The 14,678-nt window shown below is 31.6% G+C and overlaps 3 protein-coding genes across 5 annotated transcripts; 2 read left to right on the top strand and 1 right to left on the bottom strand.

Annotated features, from left to right (window-relative positions):
- The first annotated feature begins 110 nt into the window (after positions 1-110).
- Positions 111-3,544, top strand: l(3)73Ah (lethal (3) 73Ah). Its single transcript, XM_066733418.1, has 6 exons — positions 111-487; positions 556-707; positions 817-1,103; positions 1,181-1,326; positions 1,386-1,529; positions 1,622-3,544. Exons 3-6 carry the CDS (start codon positions 830-832, stop codon positions 1,745-1,747), a joined length of 690 nt encoding a protein of 229 aa, XP_066589515.1. The 5' UTR covers positions 111-487; positions 556-707; positions 817-829; the 3' UTR covers positions 1,748-3,544.
- On the top strand, positions 3,404-11,966 carry LOC136777243 (cytoplasmic aconitate hydratase-like). Its single transcript, XM_066733411.1, has 15 exons — positions 3,404-3,543; positions 3,812-3,904; positions 4,014-4,180; positions 4,252-4,397; positions 4,479-4,872; positions 4,969-5,140; positions 5,219-5,436; positions 9,383-9,542; positions 9,685-9,905; positions 9,975-10,131; positions 10,211-10,446; positions 10,531-10,667; positions 10,751-10,898; positions 10,978-11,144; positions 11,231-11,966. Exons 1-15 carry the CDS (start codon positions 3,537-3,539, stop codon positions 11,481-11,483), a joined length of 2,676 nt encoding a protein of 891 aa, XP_066589508.1. The 5' UTR covers positions 3,404-3,536; the 3' UTR covers positions 11,484-11,966.
- LOC136777245 (F-box/WD repeat-containing protein 4) lies at positions 11,859-14,646 on the bottom strand. Of its 3 annotated transcripts, none has more exons than XM_066733417.1 (8): positions 14,362-14,646; positions 13,853-14,139; positions 13,445-13,732; positions 13,217-13,364; positions 12,996-13,162; positions 12,792-12,920; positions 12,582-12,729; positions 11,859-12,502 (listed from the first exon to the last, which is right to left on the bottom strand). In XM_066733417.1, the coding sequence occupies exons 2-8, from the start codon at positions 14,050-14,052 to the stop codon at positions 12,341-12,343; spliced, it is 1,242 nt and encodes a 413-aa protein (XP_066589514.1). In that variant the 5' UTR covers positions 14,053-14,139; positions 14,362-14,646; the 3' UTR covers positions 11,859-12,340. The 3 variants fall into 3 exon arrangements, with proteins under 3 accessions (XP_066589514.1, XP_066589513.1, XP_066589512.1); XM_066733416.1 differs by having other exon boundaries at positions 13,853-14,120; positions 14,209-14,646; XM_066733415.1 differs by having other exon boundaries at positions 14,209-14,646.
- Between the last annotated feature and the right edge of the window lie 32 nt (positions 14,647-14,678).

Raw genomic sequence — 14,678 nt, forward strand, 5'->3', positions numbered from 1 at the left:
CCCTCCCTTCCCAGGGATAAAAGCGTGCTGCTGACTGTTGAAGGCTGAAGCGAAAGGTTAATTTCCGGCCAAAAAAGCGAAGTGAAAGTGGTGGGGAAAGAGGTTAGCCGACAATGTAGAGATCTAAGTGATAACTGATAGGACCAGATAAATAAAACTAAGCCTCAATATGAGGTCTACTTTTTATTTGCTGTAATGCTGCACTAATGTAATAAATTAGAATGAGAAAATATATGTTTGCCTTATTTCAACTAATTGCACCAGTTCAATAGTGCAACGAAAAAGAACAAACCCATACTGACACTACTGACAGTGGTTTCAGCTAATTTCAGAATGCAGCCAAAAACTAATGGTTCTTTCGTTTAAAAGGTTCGTCGTGTCAATCTCATTACGCTGAAAAGTAAAAAATTGCTTTTCTTAAAACGTACTTTATTAGCCGGAAAGAATCATTGCGGTAACCTGAAATATATATCTTTATATAATCACAGTAAGCGATTCTATTTATTTATTATAATATTATGTAAACAAAATATAGACAGATAAATATTTCTGTAGGTAAATTGCTGTAGAACAATTGGTTTTTATATCTATTCGTCAATATTATGGAGTTTGTAGATGTGTTGTAATATTATGAAAAGTTTTTCCTAATTATATTTATAAAATCATATTGAAGAAAATATAATAATGAGATTTCTTCTTGAATTGAGGTTAGTTTTTTTAATCATTGCACTGCTTTGTTTATCATCAGGAATGTAAAGTGTACATTGCTTTTATTTATCGCCAATGAGCTTTTCAACAAATTTAATTATTTGCAAGACACTAATTACCAATGATATCTGGTGCTATGGAGAGAAGGATAAAATTAAAAACCTTAAATAGCCACATAACTTGCAAGATATGCAGGGGCTATTTAATAGATGCAACTACTGTTACGGAATGTCTCCACACATTCTGCAAAAGTTGTTTAGTAAAGCATCTGGAGGAGAAACATACCTGTCCTACTTGTCAAATAGTAATACATCAGTCACATCCACTTCAATACATTAGTTTTGACAGAACTATGCAAGATATTGTTTACAAATTAGTACCTGATCTTCAAGAAAGTATGCATATATAAATTTTGGTTACAATTAACATATTCTCACAATATTAAAATAATTCAATTGGTTTTCTTTGCCAGATGAAATCAAAAGAGAGAGAGATTTTTATAGGGCACGAGGATTGCCTTGTCCCAAAGATGTATTGCCAAATACTGGTGAAATAGAAGATGAGAAAACGGCTGCAGATGCTCATGCTGAATCTGATTATCATCGAACTGATGAACAGGTGATAAAAATAAGTCATTATCAGTTTTTATCTTTATATCAAACCTTTGTTGTTCATAGGTTAATGTATGTCTGGAATGTGTAAACATTAGTTTGAAGACATTAAAAAGAAGATTTATCAGATGTTCAGCTCAAGCTACAATTACACATCTAAAAAAGTTTATTGCTAAGAAAGTTTTAAATGGTATGGAGAAGTATAGAGATGTGAGTATTGTTTAATTATATTTCTTTATTTTCTTATATATATATATAACCTAAAGTTTAATACATTTTTAACTCTATTTGTGCTTTATTAGATTGATATTTTATGTAACGATGAGCTCTTAGGCAAAGATCACACTTTGAAATTTGTCTATGTTACAAGATGGAGGTTTCGGGACCCACCTTTAAGGCTACAATATAGACCGCGCATAGATATCTAAGTTAATTACAAATGTTTTTAGGAAAGTCTGAACTGAAAAGATACAGAATCCTGTTTCTCTGTAATGTCACATGAAGTCAGGTAAAATCTTTGCAAGAGAAAATAGTTATAAATTAAAAATCAAGACTTTTAAATGAAACTTGATAAATTTAACTTTTCTAATGCACAATGTGTTCATTTGTTTCATTTATTCTACATTAATTTATTTACAACAGCACCCGTCCAATTTTAGAGGTGTAAAGATTTAAGTACTTTTTAGTCTTATAATTCAAATATTCTTATAAATATGGAATGTTTACTTCTAATAATAAGTTATTTTATTCAATTACATTTCATTAAAATGTAATTAAGTTAAATATTCCAGTTGATGAGCCATCTAAAATATGTAAATTTAGGTGGAGTCAGTTTATACTATTGTTTAGATAAAGATGATTATGTGAAGTGTTAGTATAATATTTTGTCGTACGTGTATTTTGGTAATTTATGAAACTGCATTAAGATTGGTGAATGACAAATATCTATTTCAATCGAAAGTAAGATAAGAATTGTATTTTCTAATAGCTGGTAATGCTAAGTGTGGATTGATCTCTAAGTCCTTTTAGGCTAAATTTTTGCTCAAATGAGCATCCTGAGCCCTTGTATTGTTAATATGTTTAAAAGTAATGTGACGGATATACATAAGAAAGATATAGCTTCTAAATTCATATAAATTCAAAGGACATTTTATTATTGAATTTTATTATTGTCGCTCTTAATATGTATCGTGCATCAGTTTTGTCTGAAAGTGATGTATTTTTAGAAAACTTGACGAAACAAAATATTATCATATACTCTGGTGATAAGAATATAAATGAAACATAAATATATTTACTGCTTTTAGCGAGAAATTGAAAAACATGTGATTGTATAGATTTCAAAACGATTTACACAGTAGGAGCTTTTCAAAAGAGATAGAATTTACATATTATACAATGTGTAAGTAAACTCACAAATAATAATAGATAAATATGTTTTGTACAGTATTGAAATTATAAAAGCACACTTTCGGAAATAAAATGGTTTTATATACTTTAACAGTGATGAAATTTGAATTTTTTATAATTAGGCTAAACTTGAAATATTATTTAACCAGTTTTGTGCAATGCTTTTCAGTTTAAAGAGTTAAGATTTAAAATTTTTCCAGTTGATAATATACAAGTGATATTGGTGTAATATTTGATTTACGTTTTTTCCGGTTTTTTTTTCCTTTTTTTTAAAACTATTATCTGGATTCATCTCGGTTGTGTCAACTGGAAAATTATATAACGTGAATTCATATCAAACACATTTGTTATCATATTTATGTTTACTTTGTTTTGTATTACTTTGTATGATAAGAGGAGAAACGAATTTATATTATAATTCCACCATCTCGACTTTACCCTCTGTGCATAATTCAGCAGCAGTATAACAATACCAACATAAGCCATTGGTCGTGTAACTTTAGCACTAGCAGGTTAGATTTCATTATTTCGTCGAGGGAGTTGCGTCTATACATTGTGCGTACCTCTATGATATATCGTCTATATTGTGTATATTAATATTATTAAATCACGAATTATCCTGCTGTCACGCTGGTTTTTCTAGAATTTCTCAATAAAAATTTATCTGGCGTGATTAATTTTTAACAGAAATTTGATTGTCGTCTAAAGTTGTTTTATTAACAATTGTCATTAACTGTTGTCATTCCGTTCTGTCATCTGTTTGACTAATATAACAAGGTGGACGACGTGACTACTTCAATCTCAATCATGGCTGGTAAGCTAAAGCTTTTTTATTATGATTCTCAAGTATTATTAAGTGCAATTAAAGAAATTCGTTTCCACAACATCCAATAGATAATAGTCTTTATTAAAAATTTTTATGTTTTAAAACCCACTTAGCATAATTATGTATACTTCAAACTAATTAATGAAATTTATTTTTATTTTATTCCCTTTGCGATGCTTTAAAAATTTTCTGGTTATTTATTAAGATATTTCTACTATATGCTGTAAAAATACATTAAGACTGCAAAAATTTTTAGGAGAAAATCCATACAAGCATCTACTGAAATCAATCAAGATAGGGGACAAGGAATGCTTTTATTATGACATTGCAAGTTTTGGTCAAAAATATGGTATGTTAATGCTACTTAAAATTTAAATTTATTTTAATGAATTGTAATTTCATGCTATTCTAATACTTATATATGTCTATCTACTTACTATTATTTTAATAAAATTCAGATAAATTACCATTTTCCATTCGAGTACTTTTGGAGAGCGCTATACGAAATTGTGATCAATTTCAAGTAAAGAAGGAAGATGTAGAAAAAATTTTAAATTGGGAGAATAATCAGTCTATGGAAGATGGGATTGAAGTAGCTTATAAACCTGCTAGGGTTATTTTGCAAGTAAGATATTTGTAATCTTTTTTAATAATTATGTAAAAATGTTTCACTCAATAATAATTCAATTGAAACAGGATTTTACAGGGGTTCCAGCTGTGGTTGATTTTGCAGCAATGAGAGATGCTGTTAAAAGACTTGGTGGAAATCCTGATAAAATTAATCCCATTTGTCCATCAGATCTGGTTATTGATCATTCGATACAAGTTGATTTTTCAAGAACGTATGTACTGATATATATGAAATATGCAAAGTAAAATTTATATTACTTCTATTATTATTAAAACTTTTTATTATGTTTTAGCTCTGATTCATTAAAACAGAATGAAGAACTGGAATTTGAAAGAAACAGAGAGCGTTTTATGTTCTTAAAATGGGGTGCAACAGCCTTTGAAAATATGTTAATTGTACCACCTGGGAGTGGCATAGTTCACCAAGTAAATTTAGAGTATTTAGCACGAGTAGTTTTTGATAAAAATAACCTTTTATATCCTGATAGTGTGGTTGGAACTGACTCCCACACAACTATGATAAATGGCCTTGGAGTACTTGGTTGGGGGGTTGGAGGGATAGAAGCTGAAGCTGTTATGCTTGGGCAAGCTATATCTATGTTATTACCGCAAGTGGTTGGTTATAAGTTGGAAGGAAAATTAAATCAATATGCTACATCTACTGATCTGGTTTTAACTATTACAAAGGTAGTTATAAACAAGATATTTAACTGTTGTTCTCTTTTGTAAATTTAAGTTAAGTCTTTATGTAAGTGGTAAAATGAAAAATCGTTTGTTTTTAAGAATCTTCGACAAATAGGCGTAGTGGGAAAATTTGTGGAGTTCTTTGGTTCAGGTGTGTCGGAATTAAGTATAGCAGATCGTGCTACAATATCCAATATGTGTCCAGAATATGGAGCTACGATTGGCTTCTTCCCTGTGGATAAACAAAGTTTAGCCTATCTAAGACAGACAAGTAAATCAATTCTTCATAATATATATATTTAATTTTAATATTACAATATTATTATATACAATTTATAATTGTTTTTAGATCGATCGGAGGAGCATATTAGAAATATCGAAAAGTACCTTTCAATTGTAGGAATGTTAAGGAATTATGACGATGAGAGCCAAGATCCTGTATTCTCTGAAGTGGTTACATTGGATTTGAGTACTATCGTATCTAGTGTAAGCGGCCCTAAAAGGCCCCACGACCGAGTCTCAGTAACTGACATGAAAACTGATTTCAGAAACTGTCTGACCAATAAGGTGAGCGGGCCTTTATTGATATCTCAAAACTTCCCGCGATTGTTCTGACGAGAGAAGTTGACATTAGTCGGAGAACTGTTAATAACATTTGATAAAACTATTGTCATAATATAGTGCGGAGTAAAAAGAAAATATTATGAATAATCGGAGAACGTTGATTAATCAGTACTTATATGGGACAAACATAACCCAGTGACGATCAAGTAACACCGCCAACTAGGATAACGTTTATCCCATGTTGTACTTTTTCTTCATACTATAAAAGAGTAGATAAGAAAGAGAGAAAGAAAAGAGGGTGACGAAAATAGGCTTCAAATTTTATTTATGATGATTTAGAATGCAGAGTTCTTAAGTAACTACTGCTGTGATATGAAAATTTAATATAACACACCACTGCAATAGTTCCTCCAGAAACATGCTACTAAAATAATTCGGTGATACGCGTGTTCTTCTTGCAAAGCCTGTAGAGTTATGTTGTTTGGTCTCGAGCACTTTCCCTTGCTGATCTAGCTTTATGACCGTTTCAAAAGTCACCATACAGTCAGATCACCAAAGAAAAATAAACGAGACATTTGCTGTAGTTGGTTGATTCGAATTATAAATATTCCTCACTTATTCTTTTTTTTTCTTATTTCTGTTGTTGTATATTCTTGAAGTCAGGGACGAGTATTTCGATCTAGTCACGAATTCACATTAACGTATTACTAGATCGATACTACGTCAATGGCATCAAGATGTGTTTAAAATAAATCGTCGATAAATGAAAGTTTAACTTTGAAATTGTAGTGGAGTAGCAGACATTGGATGAATCCTACCCGGTGAGGTATTAGAATTTCCACACCGGACGAGATTTCATCCGACAGCAGCCTTCTCCGAACGTTCTTATTCTATTCCTTATTTTTTTTTTTTTTTTTTTTTTCGAACAATGCAGTATTTGAGAAAAGAATGAAATATAATATAAAACAGTTAAATATTTTAAAAAAATATTTTAAAATTACACAAGAGAATGTTGAAATTGTATGTGGTAAATCCTATGAGGCTCTCCTTACGCGTCTACGATGAGTAAAGTTGGAATGAAAAATGTCTAAGATTTCACTTTGAGAACACTGATGAAAAATAGTCAACGTTGTAGAAGAACTTATTAAATTACACCCTTCACTTCAGTCGCAAAATGATTACACTGCTGTTTGAATACTGACGGCCCCGCGGTTGTCGGGTCCGTTTTATACTTGCTGGTCCGCCATACCCCCTCCAAGGCCCTCTAGACCCATCCTCAGCCAATAGAAGCTTAACTTGGCACTTCTTCAAATTTCTACCATTTTTATTCCTTTGAAAGATTTGAAAAGTTCTTCTAAAATTATATTTTATTCTCATCGAACTTCTTTTCCATATGTTTTTTACTCAATTTTTCTTGAATATATAAATATCTACGTCCGAAATTTAAAAAAGTACATATCATTCACATATTTGCGCCAACTTGCCTAAAATATTGATTTTACCACTTTTATTTTAGTTGGAGTGTTTTTTTAATCAGTACACATCTCGCAGATTTTTGTGGAAGAACGAATTGAATATTTGTTTGTCTGTATTTGGTAGAATTATGCTGCTTCATATTAAGGTTTAATAACTCTGTTTTCAGTATAGAATATTTGTCAGGATTAAAATGTTTCTGTTACGATACGTTTTGGTAGAAATAATACTTCTGGAATTTAAAAAAGAACGTACCACCTACACATTTGCACTAATATTTTTCATTTGTTCTATTCTCTGTGTGTAAGTTCAGATTCAGAAATAATTAAAAAAAATATTATTCGCTGTTTACCAAATACAAACGGAACTTGTAATTGCTTTGTTCTATCCTCTCTACTAACATAATTGTTTATGATTCTGCAAACGCGTCAACGATCGATTTCTATACAATTACTTTCAACAGTCGGATCGTAATACTCTGTGCTATTGTTACTTATGTTTTAACAAAAATCTATAAAAGCTAATTTAGAATCGATATTTTATAAAAACGAATAAGATCATTTAAGATAATATTATTGAGTATTGAAATTATTTTATAATTACTGTGTAGAAATTTCATAGACTCTTAAAAGTGTGACGCAGGTATGAAGGTATTGCTTGACGGCTAACTCATTAAGCCAATTTACCGTTATGAGAAAACCTACCCTTGGCCAATTCCCTATCCCTGGACGGCCCGAGTGATAAAATTTAGGGCCTATTGTGTCCTCGCTAACACATCTGCCAATTTTTTAGAAATTAAAAATACACGACTCTGCAAAATCTTTGAAATAATGTATCATGTGTAACATTGTAAGTTCTAAATAAGCTGCTTTTCTTACCTTTGTCGAAGGAAATATTCAGTTATTAATGACGAGTTTATGAGAACGAAGGATGAAGAAGGCGATGAATTGAGCAAGTATCATGTCTACAAGAACATTTGCCACGATAGCAGAAAGTGTAAAGCAGCATTTGAAACTTGGCCGTCCATCGCACGTCTTACGGAAAGTTGTCGGTGTATCCTCGCTGAAATAGCTGATACAACATCCTATTCATTTTGCAAAGCTCATACATTTATTCACATACAAGAAGTTATTCGATATGATTTCAGTGCAATGTGCAATCGCACTCTGCATTTTGCCACAAGGAATATTTGTTTCTATAGGGGAAAAATTGAAATTAAATTTTTTTATCAATTTTTTTTCACTAATCGATGCTAGATTTATTTACTTTCGTCTGGATCATCATGTTGTATTGTCTTTTGGTGAATCACCGAATTGTTTTATCTTATTTTAGGCCTAATGTCGATTAAAAAATTGTGTATAATATTTCAATTAGTATAGGAATAATTAGTTAAAGGAAAATAGTAACAGGTGAGAGTCTCGTTAGAATAATTTCATCGGCGTCAGTGGAGTAATACCCGTGACGTTTATACAGCTTTCAATTGAAATACAGCACCGTTCGTTTGAGGAGTTAAGGACGACGGGTAAGTCCTGTAAATGGAAAGTAACTATTCCAGGCACGAAGGTCATACCCATTTTGTCAAAATCCAGGAGGGACATTGCTTTTCCATTGCTAGCTATGGCTAATCTTTCAAAACAAAGCGAATTTCCAAGGCCCAAGAGCTTTAACCGTAAACCTATAGAGGTATTCATCAAAGCTTTAAATCTCTTTCCTGGAATTCCAAATCCTCATAGAGGAAAACTTCCTTGGTTAAAAGATTTCTATTTTATACTTTTCTAAATAGCATCGTTCTCCAGTTTACCTAAATTCACCTTTTATTGTTTTATTATTTCTGCTGTGCTGCACACTGCACCAACTCTTGCACAAGCTGCATAGAATAATATGAAAGATTGATCCATAAAATTAAAAACTTTCGTACCATTTCAACCACCTCGAGTGGTGTGATATTAATTTATTCCAATATATCGTTTATGTATGCTATAAGAGATCAATTTCTTCTGCTATTGAGTGAACAATAAAGCAAGAATTGAACGAAATATGTTTTATATAAATATTGATCAGTACAGATTTTTAAAGTTTTTATAAGAATTAAATTTTTATCCTACAGACTGTCCTTGCGAGTATCTTTGCTCGCTGAAAAATGATATTTACAAAAATGAGCGAAATAGTTAGATTACCAAATATACATAAGTCACGGAGTTTGATATTTTTAACTTCAGACACGAGGCTATAGACCTCAAGGATTGCGGCAACATTATCACGTTGGCAACGTCAGCAAATTGCTCCTTTGGCTGATGTCTACATTCGGTGGATTAAACTTTTATGACAAATCGTTCGTTTGCAATTTCCTTTACCATTGACTCATTCGGTTCTTAAAAAATCTCCAGATATTGTACATAAATATATTCTAATATAGATACTTTAAATGTACTTGACAAAATTTATTTGATCCATTTTCATACATATTATTTTTCAGGTTGGTTTCAAAGGTTACGGCCTGGACCCTGAAACTGTACAAAAAGCGGATTCGTTTGAATTTGAAGGGAAGAGCTATAAAATATCACATGGCTCGGTTGTCATTGCAGCTATTACTAGTTGTACCAATACTAGTAACCCAAGTGTTATGTTGGGGGCAGGTAAGGAACACGTTAGTGCTATAGCTGAGTATTTTAATAATTCCTCGAGAACTTTCTACGATTAAATATAATTTCAGTTAAATATAATGGAAAACTAAAGCAATGTTGATTAAATCGACTAATACCGTTTATTCTTTAATAGGTCTATTGGCTAAAAAAGCTGTAGAAGCTGGATTAAATGTGGTTCCCTATATAAAAACTTCTCTGTCCCCTGGATCAGGGGTTGTCACTTATTACCTTAAAGAAAGTGGAGTACTACCATATTTATCGCAATTGGGCTTTGACATCGTTGGATATGGCTGTATGACTTGCATAGGCAATAGTGGACCCCTTCCAGAGTCCCTTGTTAAATGTATCGAAAAGGTAAAAATATAAACCTTTACATAATACATATGAGGATCGTAAAAACTGATTTGTTAAAAAAAATTGCAGAATGAGCTTGTTTGCTGCGGCGTTTTATCTGGAAATAGAAACTTCGAAGGTAGAATTCATCCAAACACAAGAGCAAACTATTTAGCGTCTCCTCTTATGGTAATAGCTTATGCTATTGCTGGAACTGTAGATATCGATTTTGAGCGAGAAATCCTTGGTAAAATCGATTTCATTGTAACTTCTTTGAATTCATGATTGAAATAAATATATTTTGGTGATAATGCATAAAATTTTAGGACGTAGAGCTGACGGAACCGAGGTGTTCCTTCGCGATATTTGGCCTACGCGAGAAGAGATACGTAGTATCGAACAGCAGTATGTAATTCCTGCCATGTTTAAAGAGGTTTATGGAAAGATTGAAAATGGAAGCTCCAACTGGGCACAATTAGTTGCTCCAGGCGGGAAATTGTATCCATGGGATTCCAGCTCTACTTATATCAAGAATCCTCCATATTTCGAGGATTTACGTCGAGTAAAATAATAATAATTATTAATCATCGCACATAGATTACATCTCATATACTTATACACATATTTAAATCTTAAAATATTGCAGGAGACTCCGCCAATAAAATTAATTACCAAAGGTCGCGTGCTTCTTAACTTTGGAGATTCCGTTACAACTGATCACATTAGCCCAGCTGGTAGCATTGCGCGAAACTCGCCGGCGGCAAGATACCTTGCAGGTCGCGGGTAAGTAAAATAAGGAGCAAAGATCTGCTAAGTGCACACTGCGATAATCATAGCGTTAAAACTAAGTTAAATTTTTTTCGTAGTTTGAAACCGAAAGAATTTAATTCTTACGGATCACGCAGAGGAAATGATGCTGTGATGGCTCGCGGTACATTTGCAAATATTCGCTTACTTAATAAATTTATTGGCAAACCTGGACCAAGAACAATATACATACCAACTAACGAAGAGGTAAGTCTTATTTTTAACGTTGTGTACTTTTACCTTAATCATAAACCATGAATACAATACACTAACAATACATTATTAGATGGACGTTTTCGACGCTGCAGAAAAATACAAGAATGACAGTACTACGTTAATAATACTAGCCGGAAAAGAATACGGTTCAGGCTCGTCCAGGGATTGGGCGGCAAAAGGACCGTACCTTCTTGGAATTCGTGCAGTCATAGCGGAATCTTACGAAAGGATACATAGGTATGGAAGAATTACTGCTGATTAATAAGTTTGCCATGCTTCAAACTATAGAGAACTATTGAAAACCTTGTTTATTACTGACACAGGTCAAATCTCGTTGGTATGGGTATTATTCCGCTTCAATACCTACCTGGACAGAATGCAGAAACTTTGGGCTTAACTGGTTATGAGCTGTACGATATTGTCATTTCCGAAAATTGTCAACCAGGACAAAAAATAACGGTAACCACTGATAATGGGAAAAATTTCGAAGTAATTGTACGATTTGATACTGAAGTAGATCTGACATATTATCGACACGGAGGAATTCTAAACTATATGGTTAGAGCTATGTTATAAGTAATATTTAGAGATTATGACCGTCATAACACTGACGATTACTTATAAAGATACTTAAATCAGTCAAAAAGAGATTGTTTACTACTGTAAGTTAACTCATATATTGATAAGGTTTAGTAAACAATAACTCTTTTTTTCTTTATTACTTAATTTGAGATGAATAAATAAAAATATATTTTTGTTGGTTTTTGAGCTTTATGGTAAAGGCTGCGATTACAATTTACAAACAATAGCTTAATATAAACAAGTATATTAATACAGAACTGTGTAGAATTGTTACAAAGTACTTTATGTAAGGATTTCCATAATAAATGGGGATTTTAATGATCAAAATTATGCAGTTTAAGAAAGCTTTATGTATGAGTAATTATAAAGTTAAATTTTATATTTTTAATTAATCAAACGTTTATCAGGAAGAACACTTACTGTCCTAAATTTGTATTTGTGTACTGTGTACATAATAAAAGCTTATGTTTATATAAACGTAATTGTTTATTCTTCTAGCATTTTTTGCAACATAACTGGAAGAAAAACTAAATCTTGAATATAAAGACATTTGTAAGCATCTCCCTTTTTCAACTTTAATGTGATATTTGCTGTGCATATTTGTATATTTTACACACTATTCAATTTTTATATTTTAAGATGCTAACCAGATCTTTTGAAAAAATACTAGAAATCTTAATTGTGCAATTAAACCTTTTATATAATATATTTTCTTTTTAAATAAAAATATAAAATTTATAGAAAGCTATTGCTATTCACCAATGTACCGCTGCAAACCTTAACAATCTTAATATTTAAATTGAACAAAAACTGTGTTTACAATTAGTCTAACAATGATGATGATGCGCTTGTCATACTGCTTTAAGCATTTCCCTGTAGTTGTTTTCTTTGTTAGAATAGCCAGAAAAATTAAGTTCAATCAAATTTTGATCTGTTGCTGCATAAAGATGTGAACTATCGAATTGTAAGGAATAAACTGGGCTTGACATTCTTTGCAGATTCAAAAAATATAGCTATAAAAATTAAAACGTTTTGTATGGCAATTTTCTTAAATAATTTACTGAAATTGTTTGTAATTTGTTGAATAACAACCTGTACATATTCTCTTTGTCGTTGATCCCATAAAACTGCTTTACAATTAAATTGTGTTCCTGTAATCATTGTATACTGATAATCTGATGATATGCAATACAATGTTGCATCTGTCGGATCTGGCCAATCACTGACACAAGTTCCAGTTCTACAAAATTTATTAACAAGTTGTAATATCCTCAATAATTTTGGTCAACTTCTTTTTCCTACCTCATGTCCCATTTTCTAATACTAGTATCATATCCACAAGTAAGTAGAGTCTGTGGTGTATCCCATACCATGTCTAAGACTCCAGCACCCCTTCTCCACTCGTGTTGCAAATTAATATATTTACTATAGCTATAAAATTGATAAAATTAAATTGTTTTGATGTATGGAATATGATTGACTGATATAAATCTTGTAAGAAGGTACCACTGAAGATCATAGATGTTAATTGGAGCCAGATCTAAATGGCCAGATGATCCTACTGCAAATTTGTTATTGCTTGGGCATAATGAAAGAGACCAAATTCTTTCAGATATTTCAGATATTGTATGTATTGGATTATTTACTACTGACTCATCAAATATATTCCAAAACTAAAAACAAAAGAACTGTTTATTAAAGTAAATTTCTGATACGCTATTTTTTACCTTCACTTTTCCATCTGCTCCAGCAGAAATAATTATATTAGAAACATGAATTAGAGCATTTACATCACGATAATGTGCTCTACTAATAGAATTCAGAAAATGGCTACTTCCAATCATATGTTTCAACCATACTCTTATATTACCATCTCTAAATAAATAATTTTTACTTATTAGTTTTAATATTTACTCTACATTTTTTTTATGATGTTTTGATATTAGTGAATTTACCTATGACCAGTTACAATCATATCATCCAAAACTATAAATTTACAAATATCACTTTTCATATCAGTCTCACGGAATTCACACAAATGTCCTGCATGTCTTTTATTCTGTGGCCAACGTTTAAATCCATATAATTGACTACCTCCGCCCCACCATAAAGTGTTTTTAGTCAATTGAATCCATGGCATCAGCTTAATTTTGTGAGAAAAATATGCTATTTTCTCATATCTCCCATACTGCCAGTTATTACTAACATGCCATTTTGCACGTAAGTTTAATAATGGATTACATCTGGAATTAAATAGCAACTGCAACAGTAATGCAATACAATACAATAAAAATAAAAACGGATTAGTTATAAATTATCTGCTTATTTTTTAATTTAATATCATATTTACATAACCTGCTAACCTTTCGCAAAATCTTGATGACGTTTGATTAGTTACTAAAGATTGTTTACATTTCTTGATCCATAGTGTATCATGTCGAATGATTTCATAAAATCGTGTACATACACAACTAAGTCGAAACAAATCGAAAGCAGTACAATAATCGAAGATTAGAATTAGAACATCAGAGGGCAAATTATCCAGACGTAAAATATCTGTCATTTTTGTAAATCGTCAAAAGAAAATTTAAAATGTAAAGTATTGACGATATTACATTTATTTACTGCCACCTAAAATTTTTCTCGCTTTCTGTTACGATATCAAAACGGAAGTTTGATTAATATTATTGTGTAAATTTAGACATTTTTTTAGACGTACCATAATTGTACGTTTTCATTTAACCTGCACCTCTAAGATTTATCAGTACTATTAGGTACAATGAAAATCATTTTTACAGAATTAAAGAGCTAGTTTTATATAATTTCATTTCTTGTTTTAATTAAACTTTTTAATATAAAAATATTGTCTTACAAATCACACCAAACACACCCCGCTACTTTTTTCTTGCTTTTGCTGAGTGCTGACACTGCTGACCAGTGCTGACTGCTGAGCAGTGAGCTACCAGCTGAACCCTGCTTCTTCTGCTGAGCCACAGTTGCCAGAAACATGTAATTTTCCTTCCCCACAATACCTCCCAATTTTCATTCCTATGTAACACAAGGAAAGAATCACAGTGGTGTAAAGAAATTGACTCAATTTATGGCAAAATTCGGGATAAGAGGCACCAAAGGTATCAGACTCCGACGACCTTGTATCCTGTAATTTCAACAACAAAAATTGTCGGTGAC

Source organism: Prorops nasuta, unplaced genomic scaffold (assembly GCF_024137725.1).
Source record: "Prorops nasuta isolate Cenicafe-Biocafe unplaced genomic scaffold, Cenicafe_Pnas_1.2 PNAS00010, whole genome shotgun sequence".
Lineage (NCBI taxonomy): Eukaryota > Metazoa > Arthropoda > Insecta > Hymenoptera > Bethylidae > Prorops > Prorops nasuta.